The sequence below is a fragment of the Mauremys mutica genome, chromosome 2, assembly GCF_020497125.1.
Source record: "Mauremys mutica isolate MM-2020 ecotype Southern chromosome 2, ASM2049712v1, whole genome shotgun sequence".
NCBI classification, from domain to species: Eukaryota; Metazoa; Chordata; order Testudines; family Geoemydidae; genus Mauremys; species Mauremys mutica.
The window spans coordinates 273,376,639-273,394,932 of NC_059073.1; the positions used below are offsets into that span (position 1 = coordinate 273,376,639).

Below are 18,294 nucleotides of genomic sequence, written 5' to 3' on the forward strand. Positions count from 1 at the left end.
AATCCCTACGTCCTTTCCTGCAGAACTGCTGCCTAGCCATTCAGTCCCTAGTCTGTAACAGTGAATGGGATTCTTTCATCCTAAGTGCAGGACTCTGCACTTGTCCTTGTTGAACCTCATCAGGTTTCTTTTGGCCCAGTCCTCTAATTTGTCTAGGTCTCTCTGTATCCTGTCCCTACCTTCCAGTGTATCTACCACTCCTCCTTACACATCGTCATTCCAAATAATCCACATAGGTCCTTACACATCGGTCATTCCAAATAATCAAGAGACCCTCTAGGTTCAACATTCTGTCCCTGCTACCCAGGTTCTAAAGCACATGATCTTCTCACAGGTAACATGGGGAACATGGAAAAGAGATCTTACTGGATTCCCTCTGTGGACATGAGACTTAGTGTTCCTCACTCCCTTAAAATGGGATGACAGTACTTAGCTCACAGTGTGAAGACTAATTCACTATTTTATAAAGCAGTTTGAAGTTAAAGAGCATTATAAAAGAGGACTTGTCCACACTTGAAAATTAGGACTTGTCCACACTTGAAAATTAGTTTGGATGAAGGTACCACTCTTTCTCTGGAATAAGAATGTCCAAAAATAGTTATTCAGGGATATTCCAGAATAGCTATTCTGGAACAACTCCATGTTTATTATACCTCATTACCTTTCCAGAAATTATGTAAAATAATTTGTTTAGCTTAATTCATATTGTAGTCATGTTTAGACATAAAAAGGTCACTGAGGCTAAAAAGAAAGGGAGTTGTGAATGACATACAAAAACAAGACCTGATGTCCTAACCTTGAGCAGCAAATTTCTACATAAGAGCTGGCTGGTGAGGGCACTGTGTTTGTACAGCGCCGAGCACACACCATTAGCACATAAATAACCATCAGATGCAATATACTGAACATAACTGTCACGCAGACAGAAACGTAGAGCAACAAATGTCGATGCCACAACATGCGGCGGAAAACCGAACCAAACCGGCGGGACTTTTGGAGCAAGCCCCCAAAGGTCGCCTAGCGTGGCACGGTACCGAAGGGCACCGGGGCAAGACGGCGTTGCTGGCGACCCCCCACCCATGACAGCGCAGTCACAAGCCCGGCGGAGCGGCGCCCCCCAGCGCACGGCGTCACCCAGCTCGCAGCGGCGAGGCAGAACCCAGCAGCCGCCAGCCCGCCCGCCCGTCGCCGCGCGCCAGCGGCGCTCCCGGGAGCGTTCCATCCCGCCCTGCGGAGGGGCTGCCCGGGGAGCTCGAGCGCCCCCCCTAGGGGCGTGCGGGGGGCGCTGCACCCGGCGGGTCACGTGCGTGTGACAGCCGCTCTCGCTGGCCGCGGCAGCCGCGCCGCAGTTCCACCCGCAGCAGCCGTCTCGAGCGCTCGCCGGAGCCCGAGCCGGATCGCGCGGAGCCCGGGCGCGCTGTGCAGGAGTCACCCCGCGGGTTGCACCGGGCGAGGGCCGGGCTAGACCGAGCCGCGGTGCCCAGGAGCTGCAAGCTGCAGACGGCGGCCATGGCGGGGCTCCCCTGAAGGAAGCGGCGAGGGAGGAGGAGGAAAGGAGAAATCTCTGCATTCCCTCCACCCCATCCCTGCGCGCGGACTCCCCGTCCGCCTCCCCCCTGTATGCACCGCTGAGACCGCGCGAGGACTCTGGCATCCACCGCAAGCCCCCCACGTTCCTCCCTTTTCTGTTGCAAACAAAGAGAAGAGAGAGAGAGGAGGGGAGAGAAAATCTCCTTGGCTCGAGTATGGCGGACCGCAGCCTTGAGAGCATGTCCCTGCCTCTGGAGGTGAGAGCCAGGCTGGCCGAGCTGGAGCTGGAATTATCGGAAGGTAAATGATTTGTGATCGTCCCCGTAATTTCCACCCCAGCCTCGCCCGCCGGGAGACCCAAGGGGACCCAGCCCCGGGGCTGTCTGCAGCGGCAAGCAGTAGGCTAGGTGGAGAACTGGGGAGGTGGGGGTGACACTTCAAGGGGGGGGGGGGTTCACTGGAAGGTTGATTGTCTCTACTGCAGTGTGTAACCTCTCGTCCCCAGCTTTGTGTCCTCATCTCCTGTGTGTATTTTGCATGGTACAATTGTTTCCTGTGAGTGTCAGTTTCTCCTGGTATGTGACACAGCCTGAGGAATGGGGGGGAAAATCCCATAGAACATTGGGTTGATTTTTCCTCTTTCTCCTTGTGACTCTTGATGAGGAATTTGCTGCATTTTCAGTTTCTCGGGAAACTGGTTTATTTAATTTTTTTCCTGTGGTTGCTTTTGTTTTCTCACTAATTCCTGATGGCGCCTGTTGTGTCTTTTTTTCCTGCCCCTTCCCCCCCCCCCCACTACCTTTTTCTGAGGCTCTGTAATTTTTTTTCTGACTGTAAATTCCTCCTCCTCCTCGCTGCCTCTCCTGCCACAGTGCTGGTGGAGATGGAAGAGGGGGCTTTGGCAGCAGGATTTGCTGCTCCAGTGTTGCATGTTTTATTACGGAAGATGGAAAAATCTTAAGGGCTGGGCTTGCAGGGATTCCTGTCCTGCCAAGAAAATTCAGTATTACAAAAATCTGCTATATACTTTGTTACAAAACCTATTTGAATATATCCAGGGACTTGTGTAAAGTCCATGCAGCTGAGTCAACATTTAAATCCGTTGCAACAAAATAATATTATTTAGGAAGGTTTATTTAAAAAAAAACAGGTCAATTATTTCTTTACGGGAAACAAAAATTTTACATTAAAATGTTTAAACGATTTTTCTGTTTAATTGCAAGCTTGGGATCATTCTCCGGTTTGGTCTATTTGGATGCTCCACGGATTCCCTGGATGGGAAAGATGTCAGTGTAATTCTCATATTATTATTGTTCTTCTGATTTGGAGGATAAGCTGAAGAGACTAAACCCTCCACCCAGCGTGTCTCTCGCTTCACATTTTGATGTGTGTCAGCTTGGGTTAAGTGACGAGATGTACCGAATGATTATTTTGTATCAGGGTTCCTTATTGGTTGGCTACTAACGAGTTCATGTGTTCAAATGTCACACTAAATCCATAATGTGTGTCTAATATATTCCTCTCTGGGGAAGAGAGTGGGACTATTTCTATATCATAACGCTAGAGTTTGCTGTGTCCAGGAGTAAAATGCTGCTGACGGTTGGTTGGTCCCTCTCTCTTATCAAAGACAATTAACGTTCATCCACCTCTGAAAGGCTGTTAGAATGACGCTTAACAGAAGGGGGAAAAAATAACCCAGCATGTCCCAAATTGGTCGTTGGAATAGCTCAATATATCGAACTTCATTTTTTGTAACGGTTTTAGAAGGGCTTGTTGCCAGAAAGTAAGATGCACTCACACCAATTTCCACAGCAGGGAGGAGCTGATGTTGACATTGTATTTTCCTTTTAACGCTTTCAGGGTGAAGAGGAGAATGAGCTACTGGGATTGCTTGTGGCTCTGTGCGTTGCTCTGAGTCTTGTAGCTTTTTTTCAGTGCCCTGAAATCTTGAAATAAAGGAGGCTAAAAAGCGAGATTGTCTTATTGCAACCTACTGTGCATTGATTGGCCCTTATCTGTGCTAATAGGGACAGGAAAAGCTGACTGTTTATACCAGAGTGTGCCTGATACCCAGCATTCTGGCTGCAAGTAGAGATGCTGTTGAGTTCATATACAGTACGATCTATAGATCAACAGCATAGTAATGAAAACAAATTTAATATAGACTGTATTTTCAGCATGCTATAATCAATCTGAATATAGCTTCCCCATGAATGATATATTTCTATGGAAAAGAACACAGCATAATCCAGTAATGTATTGAGGAAGTAGGATATGGTTAGCAATTAGACATTTGTACACACATTAGTTCAGCTTCATCCCTGGTGTAATTATTTACTTCATTGGAGTTCCAGCAGGTGTGAACGTAGCCCACTAACAATATCTCTTTCTTTGTGCCACTGCACCCAACTCCTAGTGGGCAGTATGGCCAGTGTCTTCAAAACATGGCACCTGTATTTTGGAACTCTAAATACATGAATGGTTTAATTTTTTTTAGTGGGAGGAGACCGAGCACCACTGAAGTGACTTCACTTAGATGAGTAGTCTAAATGAAATGAATTTAATGGTGATTGCAGGTGCTCAGCACCTCTGAAAATTAAGCCACTCATTTGTTAACTTTAGGCATGGACATTTGAAATTTTTGGCCTATGCCCATAATCTCCCACGGTAGATGTATCTCTACCTACAGTAGGATCACTAATTTTAGAAGCTGAAGTTGTAGATATCAAAGATTGGTAATGTGCTCAGCGTGCTAGCACAGTTCTTTAAATGGTTTTCAGAGGAATTTGGCATTGCTAGGCCCTGATCCCACAAACATTTGTGGGTACTTAATTTTGCTACTTTGAACAGTTCCATTGAAATCAATGGCACTGCTCACAATAGTAAAGTTAAGCATATGCATCGTATGTTTGGAGGATCAGGGTCTTGGTATGTGTTGCAGTTATGATATGCTAGTGTGTCTGTGTATTACGGCCCAGTTTCAGGAAACTTGGGAGAGCAAACAGATTCAGGATAGCACTTAAGCACTTGCAAAAAGTTATGCATGTTCTTAAGCCCTATGAAAGTTAATGGGACTTAGAGATGAGCTTAACTTAAAGCATTTGCTTAAAGGCTTTCCTGAATGAGGGCTTATGGAATTAAACTGTTGTAGAGATGTTGATTGTGTGAAATGATTTATTGCATTGCTTATGCTTATATGTTTTAGTGTGTCTCTTCAGCAACACGGTGTTGGCACATTCACGAGCTGTGTGTCTTATAAGTGTAAGTTGTATCAGTGCATTCTGGGACTCCTGGTGCATCTGTCCCATAGTGCAAAACACACTTGTGGGCACCAGAGGCTTTTGGGCAACTTCCAGATGAAAGTTGCTGCATTTTGGAAAGGAGTGAGCCATTGACTGACCGATTGTGGTTTCTTATTCTAGAGCTAAATACTTCTCAGGTGTTGTAATCAGCTTGTACAAATGATGGGCTCAATCCTGCAAGTATTTATGCATGTGTGGAACTTCATACGTATTAGTAGTCTCACTGGGACTGGGAGAGCAGTGCTGTGTCACAGGCACACAAGACACTGTATGGCTCTTACAACCTCAGTGTCTTTCAGCTTTTTTTGGGGGGTGGGCAGCAATATATTTTCACTTACAAAGCGATTCTGATCTTGCTCAAGCTGGGTAGCGCCTGACTTCATTCAAAATCTCATTGAATTCAGTGGTCAGGGTAACCACACTACCTGCCAGGTAACCACATGACCCGCCCCATCACCAGTTAGGGTATGATGTGAAGTGTATGGGACAAGGTTAGGTAGTGTTCTATGATTTTTGTCCAAATCTTGAGGCTGACTTGCATTGCTTTGTGAGGAGGAGATGTACATTCTGAAAGTGTTGGATTGGTAGGGCTCGTGTTGTGATTGTCAGGGAAGGCTGACCAAACTTCTGCAGCAATCCTTGTCTACATTTCCACTGGTGACAGGCTTACCTCTGGTGAAGTCTGAAAATGATTATTTAAAAAAAAAATACAATCGTTAAAGGGTTTTAAAACGTAGTATGGGTGTAAATTCAGTTAACCATTTTCAGATCATGTTACTTTTCTTAATATGATTTAAAAGTTGGTGTGGCCAGAGTCTCAAGAACCTAAGCAAAAACCTGCAAAAATCTTATAGTGTATGTCTGCAGTCTAACTCCATGTGAGATGGTGAAATATGTATGTGTGTACTGTAAATTCATCACCTGAGGAGTAAAGTCCACTTTCATGTTAAGTGTTGAGGTGTAATTTTATGTTCAGTTTAAGGCATTAGTATATACTTTACCATGAAGTTTTCCCTTAATGTTAGAGCAGGGAGAAATGTTACAATGTATCTCTGAAAATACAGAACTGCCAAGCAATAGTTTGTGAAAGTGTTTTAGGTAAGTAGTGGGTCTTCTATCATCCAGTGCAATATTCTCTAAGATGTTTGGCGTTTGTATGAGTGTGTGCATGTACACTGGCAGATTAACTGCTTGCTCTGCAGCTCTGTAGTGGTTTCCACTGTCTGTACTGGTGCTTGCATAGCTGATGAACTGTAGCTCTTCTGGGCTGATGCAATCAGCATCTCACTTCACAGTGTAGTTCTTTAAGGCTGTTTGCAATTTATGAGCCTTTAGTTTTCTAACCCTGTATAATTTTTTACTGGATGGAATTAGATGAATCATCTTATTTTCTACTAACTGAACATCTGATGTAATAGTAATAAAAGCATTTTGTAAATGTCTTTGCATTAGAAAATATCAAAATTAAAAGACTCATCCATTTTTAAAAGCGCCTACCAATTGGAAAGATTTACTGTAGAAATACTTTTCTTTTTTTGTCTTAATTTAAGGGTACACAAGATTACATTGCCCTTTACATTACTTTCTGATTCTAAATTAATTGGGAAAAGATGCTTTACATTTCTTCCATTATTTTATCCAAGTGTCCGATAACCTTGTAGAAACACTTAAGGAACCTCAGACGCCATATGGAAAATGTGAAATGCATCCTGTTCAGAAATTATTCTCACTATATGCTGTATATGTTAGTTTCTTTCCTCCTTCATTTTAAGAATATGAGGCATAGAGTTTTTTGTGTGTGAACCTTTCCCAAAAGAATATTTTTCATAAAATGTCAGCAGAGGGTCTGGACACACATTCAGCTAATTAATTTGGCCCTCAGTTTTAGTTATGTCCATTGGCCCCATTATGTGCATTAATGTTTGGATTTATTGCGTTGCTGTTTGGCCCAGGTTGCAAATTAATTTGTTGGTTCTAGGGCTCTGTGCGCCCCACCCCCATCTCTTCTTTTTGTGTCTGTTACTATGCAGTTTCCTTCAGGATAGGAAAGCAAGGGCCTCATACACTACTAGAATAATACAGTCAGCAAAAATACAAGTGCTTTCAGAAGGGAGATGTAGCTGGCAGGGTCTACCATGGAAACTAAAAGCAGCAAACCTGCACGTCTGGATATACTCATCGAGTTGGGGCCAGGGAACTTTAGTTCCTATAGTTAGTACTTACGCGTGATGTTAGCCAGCTGACCCTGGACCAGCATAGCAGGGTTAAGACTGTGGAAACCTGAATAACTACCATATCTGTATGAATTTGGGGACACGGTAATGTTTTTGCTTTAATTCATTCTTCAACAGATGGTACTCTAGCAAATGGGTACAACCAGCCTGTCCAGTGGGCTCTAAAGAAACTTTTTTTCCTTTAGGGTGAAGCTCTTGTCATCAGTTGTGCTGGACAGTGCCCTGGTTTGAGAGCGAGAGCGAGAGCGCTGATTGTTTTATAAATGCAGCCAGATTTGCTCATGAGTTAATGCTCTCATTTAAAGCAAGGGAATCAGAGCTTTAATTTGTGTTACATTTGTAGTTATTTGGCTTTGCTCTGATATCTGAACTCAAGACCTTTAATGGATGTTGATACATCACAAGGATTTCCTAATGGCACTAGCGTGCCTTGGCTACTCATTCATTTGAAATGCATTTTAATGTCTTGTAAAACATACTATGCATATTCTGAGGATTTCCCCAAAGCTGCTCTCCTGAAAGTATGCTGTAAATATACCGTTATTTGAGGTTGCTATTGAGCAACGGTTACGGTGAAGCGTTACACTTGATAGATCATTCAGATTATCAGTACTGTGTTACACAACAGAGACACCATTGCTTCTCTTCTCAAGGACGTGTGAAAATTGCTTCAGGGGCATCAGTTTTGTTGGTAAAGCAGCCAGCAAGCAATTTATTTATAACAAGAATAAATGGATTGAGGGCCTGGGCTTCCTGACACTACATGTTGCCTATCTCTGGTTCTACTGCACAGTCCAGCAGGTAAAAGTCTAATATTACTTTCCCTTGCCAAACTATACAACTTCATGTATATTGTTATTCTATGTGATACCTTTATGCTATAAGAAGATAGTCTAGCCCACATCTAAAAATATTCTTCCATATTTTGGAGTGCGCTGTCACATTTAGATTCAAACAGTCTTTATCTTGGTAACTCCATTTACTCCTTCATATAAAGGGAAGCACAGATTAAACTTCCCTTTCATTTTCTTCAGAAAAATGATTATTAAAAAGATCTCATTCTATATAAAACACAGGTATAATGGGAATGGAGAGCAGTGGAAAGATAAGTGTCTCTCCAAAGGGGAGAGAGGGAGGCAGGCCTGGTCTACACATACAAATTAGATTGAGTTAGCTACATTTCTCAGGGTTGTGAAGTTTCACATCCTGAGTGCTGTAGTTTGGTTGACCTAACCCCAATGTAGAGCACAGCTGGGTTGATGGAAGAATTCTTCCGCTGACCTGGCTACCACCTCTGGGAGAAGTGGATTATCTACATCAATGGAAAAACCCTTTCTGTGGTTGTAGGAAGTGTCTACACTACAGTGGCACACTTGTAGTGTAGACTAGCCAGAGAATCCTAAATGTACTGTATCTCTTCTGTACTTAAAATCCACTGACGTAATAAGTTTTATAAGAGGATATTTGTATAAAGCATCAAGCAGGACATTTTTTTAAAATTACTGCATTAATTCTTCAACAACTGTCAGACAAGATGACTCACTGCTGTATAAGAATTCACCACAGTACATAGCAGATTTGACATAAACTCTTAATCCTTGTGAAATTTTACATGTGTATTTCGCACCTCCTCTGTGGGTGAGCTTGTGTCTATGCTGAAGTCCTGATGATCCCACCCTGCCCCCCTTCCTAAGGACCAGTTTTGGTGTCCCCAGTCATCTAGCGAGGATGGGATGTGGCCCACTGTCCAGAGCTCATTAACAGTGTTCTGTAATTGTCTAGAAAGGTCACTCTTATAATGTTTCCTTTCTTTCCTCAACTCATGAGGCTGAGATTGGTGCATTTCCAGTGCCCTGCTGTCCTGTGCAGTGTTTATTTCTGTCTCCTTCTTATGTTATTAAAATAAGTATATGCTAAAAATCTGAGTCTTGAATCCACATAATACCACTTGACTTGGTGATGCAAATTAGAGAATTGCTTATTTTAGGGTTGTGCAACTCAGTCAAAGAAGTTTTACAGTAATGTTAACTAGAGCTTCTAATTGCCTGATCAAGTTTTCAGTACCACTACTAAGTACATCCTTAAAGAACTATGAAATATATGGGGGCACATTATCCTCTGCTGCAGTAAAGCACAGAGGGGCACTCATCTTGAGGAATTCCCTGCAAATTTTCCCCTGAGGCAAGAGGTGTTTGGAAGGCCACAACATTAAGAGGATCTATGTTGCTTTGAACTGGAGTCTCCTGAGTAGCAGCTGTAGAGGAGACCCAGAAGGAGTTAATGCAATTCTAAGTACAAATGGGAGAATTTTAGATGGGGAGGTTTGCAGAGAATGTTGCTGAAACATGGCCAGTTCTTGATTCCTAATCTTCTTTCTCTTCCCCTAAGCCTGGTGGAGTTATAGCAGGATGCAAGGGGGGATAGGAGGGAGTGTGCCATGGAGATGGCACTCGTGCACCTCCTTCTTGCAAGGGCAGTGAGAGAACTGTGCCATCTAAGAAGCAATACTTGAGTTGCTTGGCTTGGTCAACACTTAGATCACATATATACAATAATATAGTTACAATAACTTTCATACATTGGTGTCTAAATCTGGATACACTGATCAGCAGTAAGTATCCAGGTGTGGAACTGGGCACCGAAATTTACAGTTACATTTGAAAATTAGGCCCTGTGTCTTAACTGCTCACAGGGACCTCTTTTTTTTTTTTTTTTTTTTTTTTTTTTAATCATCATACCTTGGGCAATTTGAGTAAAGCCATCAAGAAAGCTGACTACCTGGGTGATTCTAATATGAAAAGGAAGAGCCATTGTGAAGAGTTGTTGTATGTTACTAGCGCTAATAATCAAGGGTTAGCTGAAAAGTCCAGAAACTATTCCCAGAGATGATAGACTACATGATGTTTCATTTCTAGAAAGCAGTATCAAGCATGAGTCTACTCTTGGGGCTTGTGGGGCCAGGAATGCAGATATTTGTATGACAGAATAGGTAGGGCAGTAGCTAAGGAGAGAAATAAGGGAAAATTAAAATATTGGTTGTTCTGAAACATAAATAAAATTGTAATATGAGGCTCTCTGGTCCTGTTGCAATATACACCTCTACACCGATATAATGCGACCCAATATAACAGGAATTCAGATATAACACGGTAAAGCAGAGCTTCAGGGGGGTGGAGCTGTTTGCTCCGGTGAATCAAAGCAAGTTTGATATAACGCGGTTTCACCTATAACTCAGTAAGATTTTTTTGGCTCCAGAGGACAGCGTTATATCGGGGTAGAGGTGTATATGCCTTGTGACTTGCTATCTGGAGTCAGACAGCATATTATACCTAATCTAAGTTAATGATGACATCAGACATTTCTTTTTTCAAACATATTTTGACTATGTATGTAAATCAAAACTAAAAATATTAACAGCTCCATCCAGTTTCTTATATTAAAAGGAAATTTTTTGTGAAAAATGTGTCCCCTTTCTTTGGCTGAAAGAATTTGAATTCAGAAAGTTTTCAGCCAGCTCCACTGGAAATGTCAACGTGTTGGTAATGGAACACTGTGTTTTACTTCTAGATCACTGGCTCAAAGGCTGCCTAGACTGGCAGAGGTTGAAAGTTTTTGGTTGGCTTTATGACCCGTGTGAAGTAAATTGACAGCCTTGTTCCTAGTGCGCAGATGTCCACATCACAGAAAACAACTTTGTTGCTAGGATCTTTTTATTTAGCAATCTCTGCAGAAAGCCCCAGACTGAATGCACATAGCAGCTGAACTATCTTTTCATTGCCAGAACTGGCCCTTTTAGGTTAAAGGTGCAGTACATTGTCAGGATGATGTGAGGAAGTTTTCACTTCTCTTGTCTATTTTCTACCTGTTTAGTGACCAAATGGAAGAAATTGGTCTTGAGGAATATAAATCTGGTATGTGTATTAGCACAAATTCACTTAATGTTTTTGAAAAGATTAAAAAAATCATATAATTGTTACAGCTTTTTCATAACTGTCTATTTTCTAACTGCACTTACATAAGTAATTTTTCAGTTCGTAGTTTTAGACCTTGAAATCACAGCAAATAATTAATAGTTTAATACCTTTTTCTGGCCATGAGTTTATGAAACACCTCGATTCACAATTCAGATTTCACTTAAATATTGTGCATGGATCAACAATTTTCATGGCTATTGCTCATTATTTTCTTGATACGCTGATGTTTCATTCTCCCACTGCTGTCTTCAAGCTAGACTACCACACTGTCGTCATTGCAAGCAAATCCGAGGAAAATTGGGATTTATACGCTCTCTTTTCCCCTTAATGAGTGGAATGTGATTCAGATAAATAGCTAATATTTTGATGAAGCGTCTGCACAAATAAAACCAGACTGCACTGTGGTGACATGTGAGCAGTTCCATTTTGCTAAAGAATTTTAAAATGAAAATTTCAATTCAAATGCTGTTATAGCTGTCTTTTAGCAGATGCCTGAGGATGAAGAAACAGCACTTATCTAGTGAAATGGCAAAATGCAGAGACCATGCTGTGGCTACACTTAGCACTTCAAAGCGCTGCCGCGGTAGCGCTGCCGCAGCGCTTTGAAGCGCTAAGTGTAGTCAAAGCGCCAGCGCTGGGAGAGAGCTCTCCCAGCGCTGTCCGTACTCCACCTCCCTGTGGGGAATAACGGACAGCGCTGGGAGCCGTGCTCCCAGCGCTAGGGCTTTGACCACACTGGCGCTTTGCAGCGCCGCAATTTGCAGCGCTGGAGAGGGTGTGTTTTCAAACCCTGCTGCAGCGCTGCAAATTTGTAAGTGTAGCCAAGCCCTAATCTATCTTGCTACCATTGACATCAGTGGCAAAACTTCCATTGATTTCTAAGGAGGCAGGAGTAGCTCCTTATTCTATACAACATGATTAAATAGACTGAAGATGTAAACAAACCATTGCAAAATGCACACACCTTTTTTTGAGTGTAAAAATCTAGGGGTTAGCTTTATTTCCTTGGAGGCAGAAAAATATATTACATTGCTGGGCTGTTGGAGTGAATCTTAGTGCTAAGTGATAAAATAACAGATTGGCAACATTTTTAATTGGCTCAGTGTTATAATAGAGTAGGTTGGTTTGTTGTGAGGAGCAGCAACAAAAGTGGTTAGCACAAATTTAATTCTCTCATTTTATTGTGGTATAAAATTGTATTGGAACGTATGTTTCTACTGATAATATGTTTGATACTCTCTAGTCTATGAAGTTCTCTGTATGTGTCAACTACAAGCCTAGAAAGCATTATCTAAAGTTGTATCTGCACCATGAAATTCTCTCCAATTTTGCATAAAAGTGGTGCAGTAGTTTGAGAGTAAGACCCTTACTATGGTTGTCAGAAGTCCTGGGTTCAAGTGTTGTATGTCTGCTTTAATTGGAAGCTGCACTGGTATTTTGGAAAGCGTTTACTCAGAAAAGAAGTTTGGGGTCACGGTGGATCACCAGCTTAACACTGACTGCCTATGTTATGTGACCAAGAGATCAAATGCAATCTTTGGATGTATAATCAAGGGAAGACTGAGAAGAAATAGGGAGGTGTTATGATCACTTTATACAACCTTAGTGAGAGTGTTACTGGTACGGTGTCCAATTCTGATGTCCACACTTTAAGAAGGATTTTGGCAAATTGAAAATGGTTCAGAAAAGAGCTACAAGAATAAAGAGAGGCCAGGAAAACCTGCCTTACAGGGTACGTCTGTGCTGAAATAAAAGATGGGGGTGCCAGAGCCCCCAAACTGCTCCTTAGCAGTTTTACAGCCCAACAGTCTGTCCCAGGAGCCCAAGTCAGCTGACCTGGGACAGCTGCGGGGGGTTTAATGGCTATATAGACATACCCACAATGAGAAACCAAAGAAGCTCAATCTATTTAGCTTAACAAAGAAAAGGTTAAGAGGTGACTTTATGTACTAAGAGTAGCTACTTGGGGGAAAGATTTCTGATAGGAGAGGGCTCATTTATCTAGTAGGCAAAGGCATAACAAGAGCTAGTTGCTGGAAGCTGAAGCTAGACATATTCAGATTAGAAATAAGGAACACATTTTTAATAGGGTAATTAATTAACCATTGAAGCAACATACCTAGGGACGTGATGGATTCTCCGTCACTTGAAATCTGCAAATCAAGACTTGATGTCTTCTTAACAGATACACTGTAGCTCAACCAGAAGTAATGGGCTTGATGCGGGAATCACTTGGTGAAATTCTATGACCTGTTTTATCCAGAAGGTCAGACCATATGGTCATAATGGGTTCTTCTGGCCTTAAAATCTATGAATATATGAATAAAAGTCCCAGCACAAAAGTAACTTGAGATGTTCCCTTCCCCTCCATATTGCACAAGATGGGAGTCTGTTTTAAAATTTGAAAAGACACAAACCTTCATATATTTTTAAATTATCAAAGTATCTTTTTAAAAAGAACCTGCTGCCCCTCAAATTTGCAGGTTTGGGGTTAGTTAGGTGACATTTAAATTTTTTTTATCGAGTGTTATGAGTGGTATAGTTCATATCCATTCCCTCTTGGTAATTTTAAAAGCTGGTATTACAGCTGAGTGCTTAAGATTTTACTGGTTCTTGATAGTTTACAAATGTCTATATGCAATAACTTTTTTTTTTCTTCCAAATCTGTATCCGCACCATAAATATCTATACACTTTTCAGGTTGACAGGATATTAAGTACAGTTGGGTCAATAATATGGATTTCAAATACACCCTTAGTACGTACTTACCTTATAGATCAGGGATCGGCAACCTTTGGCATGTGGCCTATCAGGGAAATCTGGTGGCGGGCTGGGCCAGGACGGTTTGTTTATCTGCATCGGCCGCAGGTTTGGCCTATCACAGCTCCGACTGGCCGCAGTTTGCCGTTCCAGGCCAATGGGGGCTGCGGGAAGTGGTGTGGGCTGGTGGATGCGCTGGCTGCTGCTTCCCGCAGCTCCTATTGGCTTGGAACAGTGAACCGCAGCCAGTGGGAGCTGCGATTGGCTGAACCTGCGGACACAGCAGGTAAACAAACTGTCCCGGCCCGCCAGCGGATTTCCCTGATGGGCCATGTGCCAAAGGTTGACAATCCCTGGTATATATTGTAATGACTAGTTCAAAAAAAGAACTAGAAAATTCATGAAGGACAGGTCCATCAGTGACTATTAGCCAGGATGGTCAGGGATGGTGTCCCTAGCCTCTGTTTGCCAGAAGCTGGGAATGGGTGACAGGGGATGGATCACTTGATGATTACCTGTTCTGCTAATTCCCTCTGGGGCACCTGGCAGTAGCCTCTGTCGGAAGACAGGATATTGGGCTAGATGGACCTTTGGTCTGACCCAGAATGGCTATTCTTATGTTCTTATGACTACTATATAGCCTGTAAGTATCAGGTTAATAATGTGGATTTTAAAAGCTCCATATGTGTGGGTCAATAGCCCACTTTTTAAATGGAAATTATTATTTTAAATAACCCAGTGAAAGAACCCAATTCTAAGGTTGAAAATCCATCCTTAATATGCCCCATTGTGCCTGGATATAGATGGGAGGTAAGATCAGAGTGTGTTATGTAGTGTGCTGAAATATCTTGGCACAAGGGGGCAAGTACACACTTTGGTGTGTTTGCTTTGGTTCCATTTAAATCACAATGTTTGTTTTTTCTGGTTAACCGAATATATATATGGATTTTGCTTTTTTCCCTTCCACTTGGAGTTTTGAATTTGGTTTTTAACTGTGTCAGCATAAGTGGCTATAATGCATCCTGTATTTCTACATTCTCTGTATACTAATTTGGAACTGGTGAGTGGCTCTTTCCTACTTCATGCTGAAAGCAGCAGCACAACCAGTTCTCATCAAAAGACTTTTGGCACTGCTCAGAACTGCTTTTTCTTGCTCCGATGTCTTTTCTTTTGCCTCACTAGACAGTCTCAACAGCTCATGTTTGTTCTTCTGCTTTCTGACAACGAGTGAAGGGTAGGAAATATACTGGTAGCATATTTCTCTCTTCAGCCTGCTATCATGGGTTCTGTGGGTGCTATGTATTTGCTCTGATGCAGCTGCTTACCCTGAGTAGGAGACAACTTGTCCCATGGGCCTTCCCCCCCGGCCTCCCAGATGACCTGAGACAACTACTTGGGGAGGAGAGAGTACAAGTGGAGAACAGTCCATTCCTTCTAAGCAGCATAGAGGTCCATACACACAGGGAGAAAATGCAATCTTTCATTTACAGTCAGAGAGTTAAGAAATGTCAACTTGCCTAACATGGAGTCTCCCTTTTCTACTCAACCATGTTGTAGCCTTAGCTAGCAGTGCTCGTTAACCATGCTTATTAGGAGAGCCACGGTTATGATCTGGTGGGTCTGCTACACCCCTTTCAGCTTTGGTCAGGCATATAGGGGCTCCAGTCCACAGGGGATGAAGTGAGCTTGAGCAAGTTGGTTGGACTCTGGTGATTGAAAGGGACGGGGGCAGGGAGGGGGAAAGAGATTTCTTAACCCAAAAGAGAGCACACCACTATCAAAGGAAAGCTTCCCTATATTCCAGCTTTGAAGTGCCAGATCTTAAAAAGGTAGCTAGAAATTTTAGATCAAAGAAACACCCTCTGTTCACTAACTTGCTCCCTAACAGCTTTCTCCTGAAAGTATACCACACGGTGCTCAATTTGTTCCTCCTTTATAACAAGCTAGCAGAGAAAAGTGGCCTTTTTTCTGTCCAGTGCTAGTCTCCTCATCTGCCTTACTGGGAGGTAGATTAACCTTAACTGTCCCCTTCCTGTGTGATATGGAATGTAGTTACTGGAAAGGATAAGGAATATTCAATATGGTCTGCTTTTTAGAGTAGGGGTACGGGGAGCAGAACTTGTGGATTCTGTTCCTAGCTCTATAACTGAATAGCCTTGACTTTCAGGGTATGGCTACACTGGCGAGTTGCAGCGCTGGAAAGCCTCCACCAGCGCTGCAATTAGTAAGTGGCCACACCTGCAGGGCACTTCCAGCGCTGCAACTCCCTGGCTGCAGCGCTGGCCGTACACCTCACTCGGCATGGGGAATAAGGATTCCAGCGCTGGTGCTGCAGCACTGGTCATCAGGTGTGGCCACACACCAGCGCTGTGATTGGCCTCCAGGGTATAAGGATGTATCCCAGAATGCTTTTATAAATTACTCTCTTTGTTTTGTTATGCAGCCTCTCTTTGTTTTGTTATGAACGAGCTCCGGATCGGAGCTTATCTAAAAAACAAACAGAGCTCCTGTTTGCTGTGATCATCTGTACCTGGCTGTAAACAATCAAATGAGAGGCAGGGAGGGAGTGAAACACCGGGGAGTCGTGTTGGCTGCAGGCTGTTTGCAATTAAGAGTTAAGACTAAGGGGTCGGAAACATGTTCTGATTTTTCAATGTAGGAAGCTAAACACACAGTGTTGGCTCCAAAAATCCCCTCTCTCTTTCCCCCCGCTCCCTGTCACACTAGACCCCACTCCACCCCCCTCTTTTGAAAAGCACGTTGCGGCCACTTGAACGCTGGGATAGCTGCCCATAATGCATCTCTCCCAACAGCGCTGCAAATACTGCAAATGTGGCCACACACCAGCGCTGGTAGCTGTGAGTGTGGCCACACACCAGCGCTGGCCCTGCACAGCTGGATGACCAGCGCTGCAAACTACCAGCGCTGCAAACCGTAAGTGTAGCCATACCCTTAGTCTCAGGCTGTGGCTACACTTAGCACTTCAAAGCGCTGCCGCGGCAGCGCTTTGAAGTGCTAAGTGTAGTCAAAGCGCCAGCACTGGGAGAGAGCTCTCCCAGCGCTGTCCGTACTCCACCTCCCTGTGGGGAATAACGGACAGCGCTGGGAGCCGTGCTCCCAGCGCTGGGGCTTTGACCACACTGGCGCTTTGCAGCGCCGCAATTTGCAGCGCTGGAGAGGGTGTGTTTTCAAACCGTGCTGCAGCGCTGCAAATTTGTAAGTGTAGCCAAGCCCTCAGTTGCCCAAATGGGTATAATGATACCTACCTCACAGGGCAGGTGTGAACATTTAATGTTTCAATACTGATTTGGGATCCTCGACTGATAGGTGTTGTATAAATAGCTGCTTTAAAACTCCATCACCAGAAATGCTCAGAGTTCTTCTTGGGAGAGTTCTGCAGGGCTGTAGGAATCAAATGCAAAAGTTCCCAAACACTTGCATAGCCCTTAGTTCACCTGGGCAAGAATTTTAGTATTGCCATCCCCTCCACTTCCCTCCCCCAAAGGAACAATTTGAAGCATGAAGTCAAGTGATTAGAAGACAAAGGATGAAATAAGAAGCTTCTCAGTGGTTTAAATACATGGAGGGAAGCCATAAAACAGTGAGGTTTACTAGTGTTTTGCCAAGAGATGTTCCCCTGGCTGTCCCTCTGCAAGCAGACTCTCATCCTGGGAGTACAGAAATAAATGGCAAAACTCCCATTGAGTTCAGTAATGCTCAGGATTTTACTCCCAGTGTTTGATGCACTTCCTCTTAAACCAAGTATGACTAGAAACATTAATACAGGTACTAGTCTCCTCTCTTCCCGATGTGTGTCAGTAATTTTTGATGCTAATGTAATATTTTACATTTTCAAATCTCTACTGAGGTGGAACAAGAGCTAAACTCTACTCATAGTGGGAAAACAATTAGAAAAAACACAATAGGGTTCAGACTCATGACGGGTTCCGAAGTGCAAACGCAATGCAAGTAATAATAATAATAATAATTAATAATCCTGTTTTGTAGGAATGGGATTGTTTTTGGAACCTTAAATGTACTATGGAAACTCATAGGGAATGCTTAATAAAAATAATTTGATATCAGTCTGCTCAAGATGAATAGAGGTCAGAAAAGCCCTGTGGCACTCCTGTCATTCTCTAAAAGGAAATACATGGACTGAGATATGCCTGACTGCTTTTGAGGTCTGCCATTTGGCAGAGAGAAAGTAGCCTCTGGTGGAAAACCGAGGTAGAGATGAACAGGTGGTTCTCTTGCTTTTATTGCTTCAGCTAGTTGTTTTCAGTATGGTCGCTGATCAGAGGGGATCCATTCTAAAGGATTACTGGATAATTATAGGATGACATATCATTACTGTTTGTAATAACATATACCGGAAGCAAGAGAGGCATCCTTCACAGATACATTTTTTGGTCTCATGAATGAGATGACTGTGTTGTCTGCCTTCCCATCAGTTCTCTTGATCAACAAACTGCCGTGTAAGACAAAGGAGGA

The 18,294-nt window shown here is 43.0% G+C and overlaps 1 protein-coding gene across 2 annotated transcripts in view; it reads left to right on the forward strand.

The window, feature by feature from the left end:
• Window positions 1-1,289: 1,289 nt before the first annotated feature.
• The window catches only part of DIP2C (disco interacting protein 2 homolog C), a 487,597-nt gene continuing 470,592 nt past the window's right edge, over window positions 1,290-18,294 (forward strand). For both annotated transcript variants that reach the window (XM_045006686.1, XM_045006687.1), the window contains exon 1: window positions 1,290-1,830. In XM_045006686.1, the coding sequence (XP_044862621.1) occupies window positions 1,746-1,830 (85 nt within the window). In that variant the 5' untranslated portion in view covers window positions 1,290-1,745. The remainder of the gene's footprint in view (window positions 1,831-18,294) is intronic.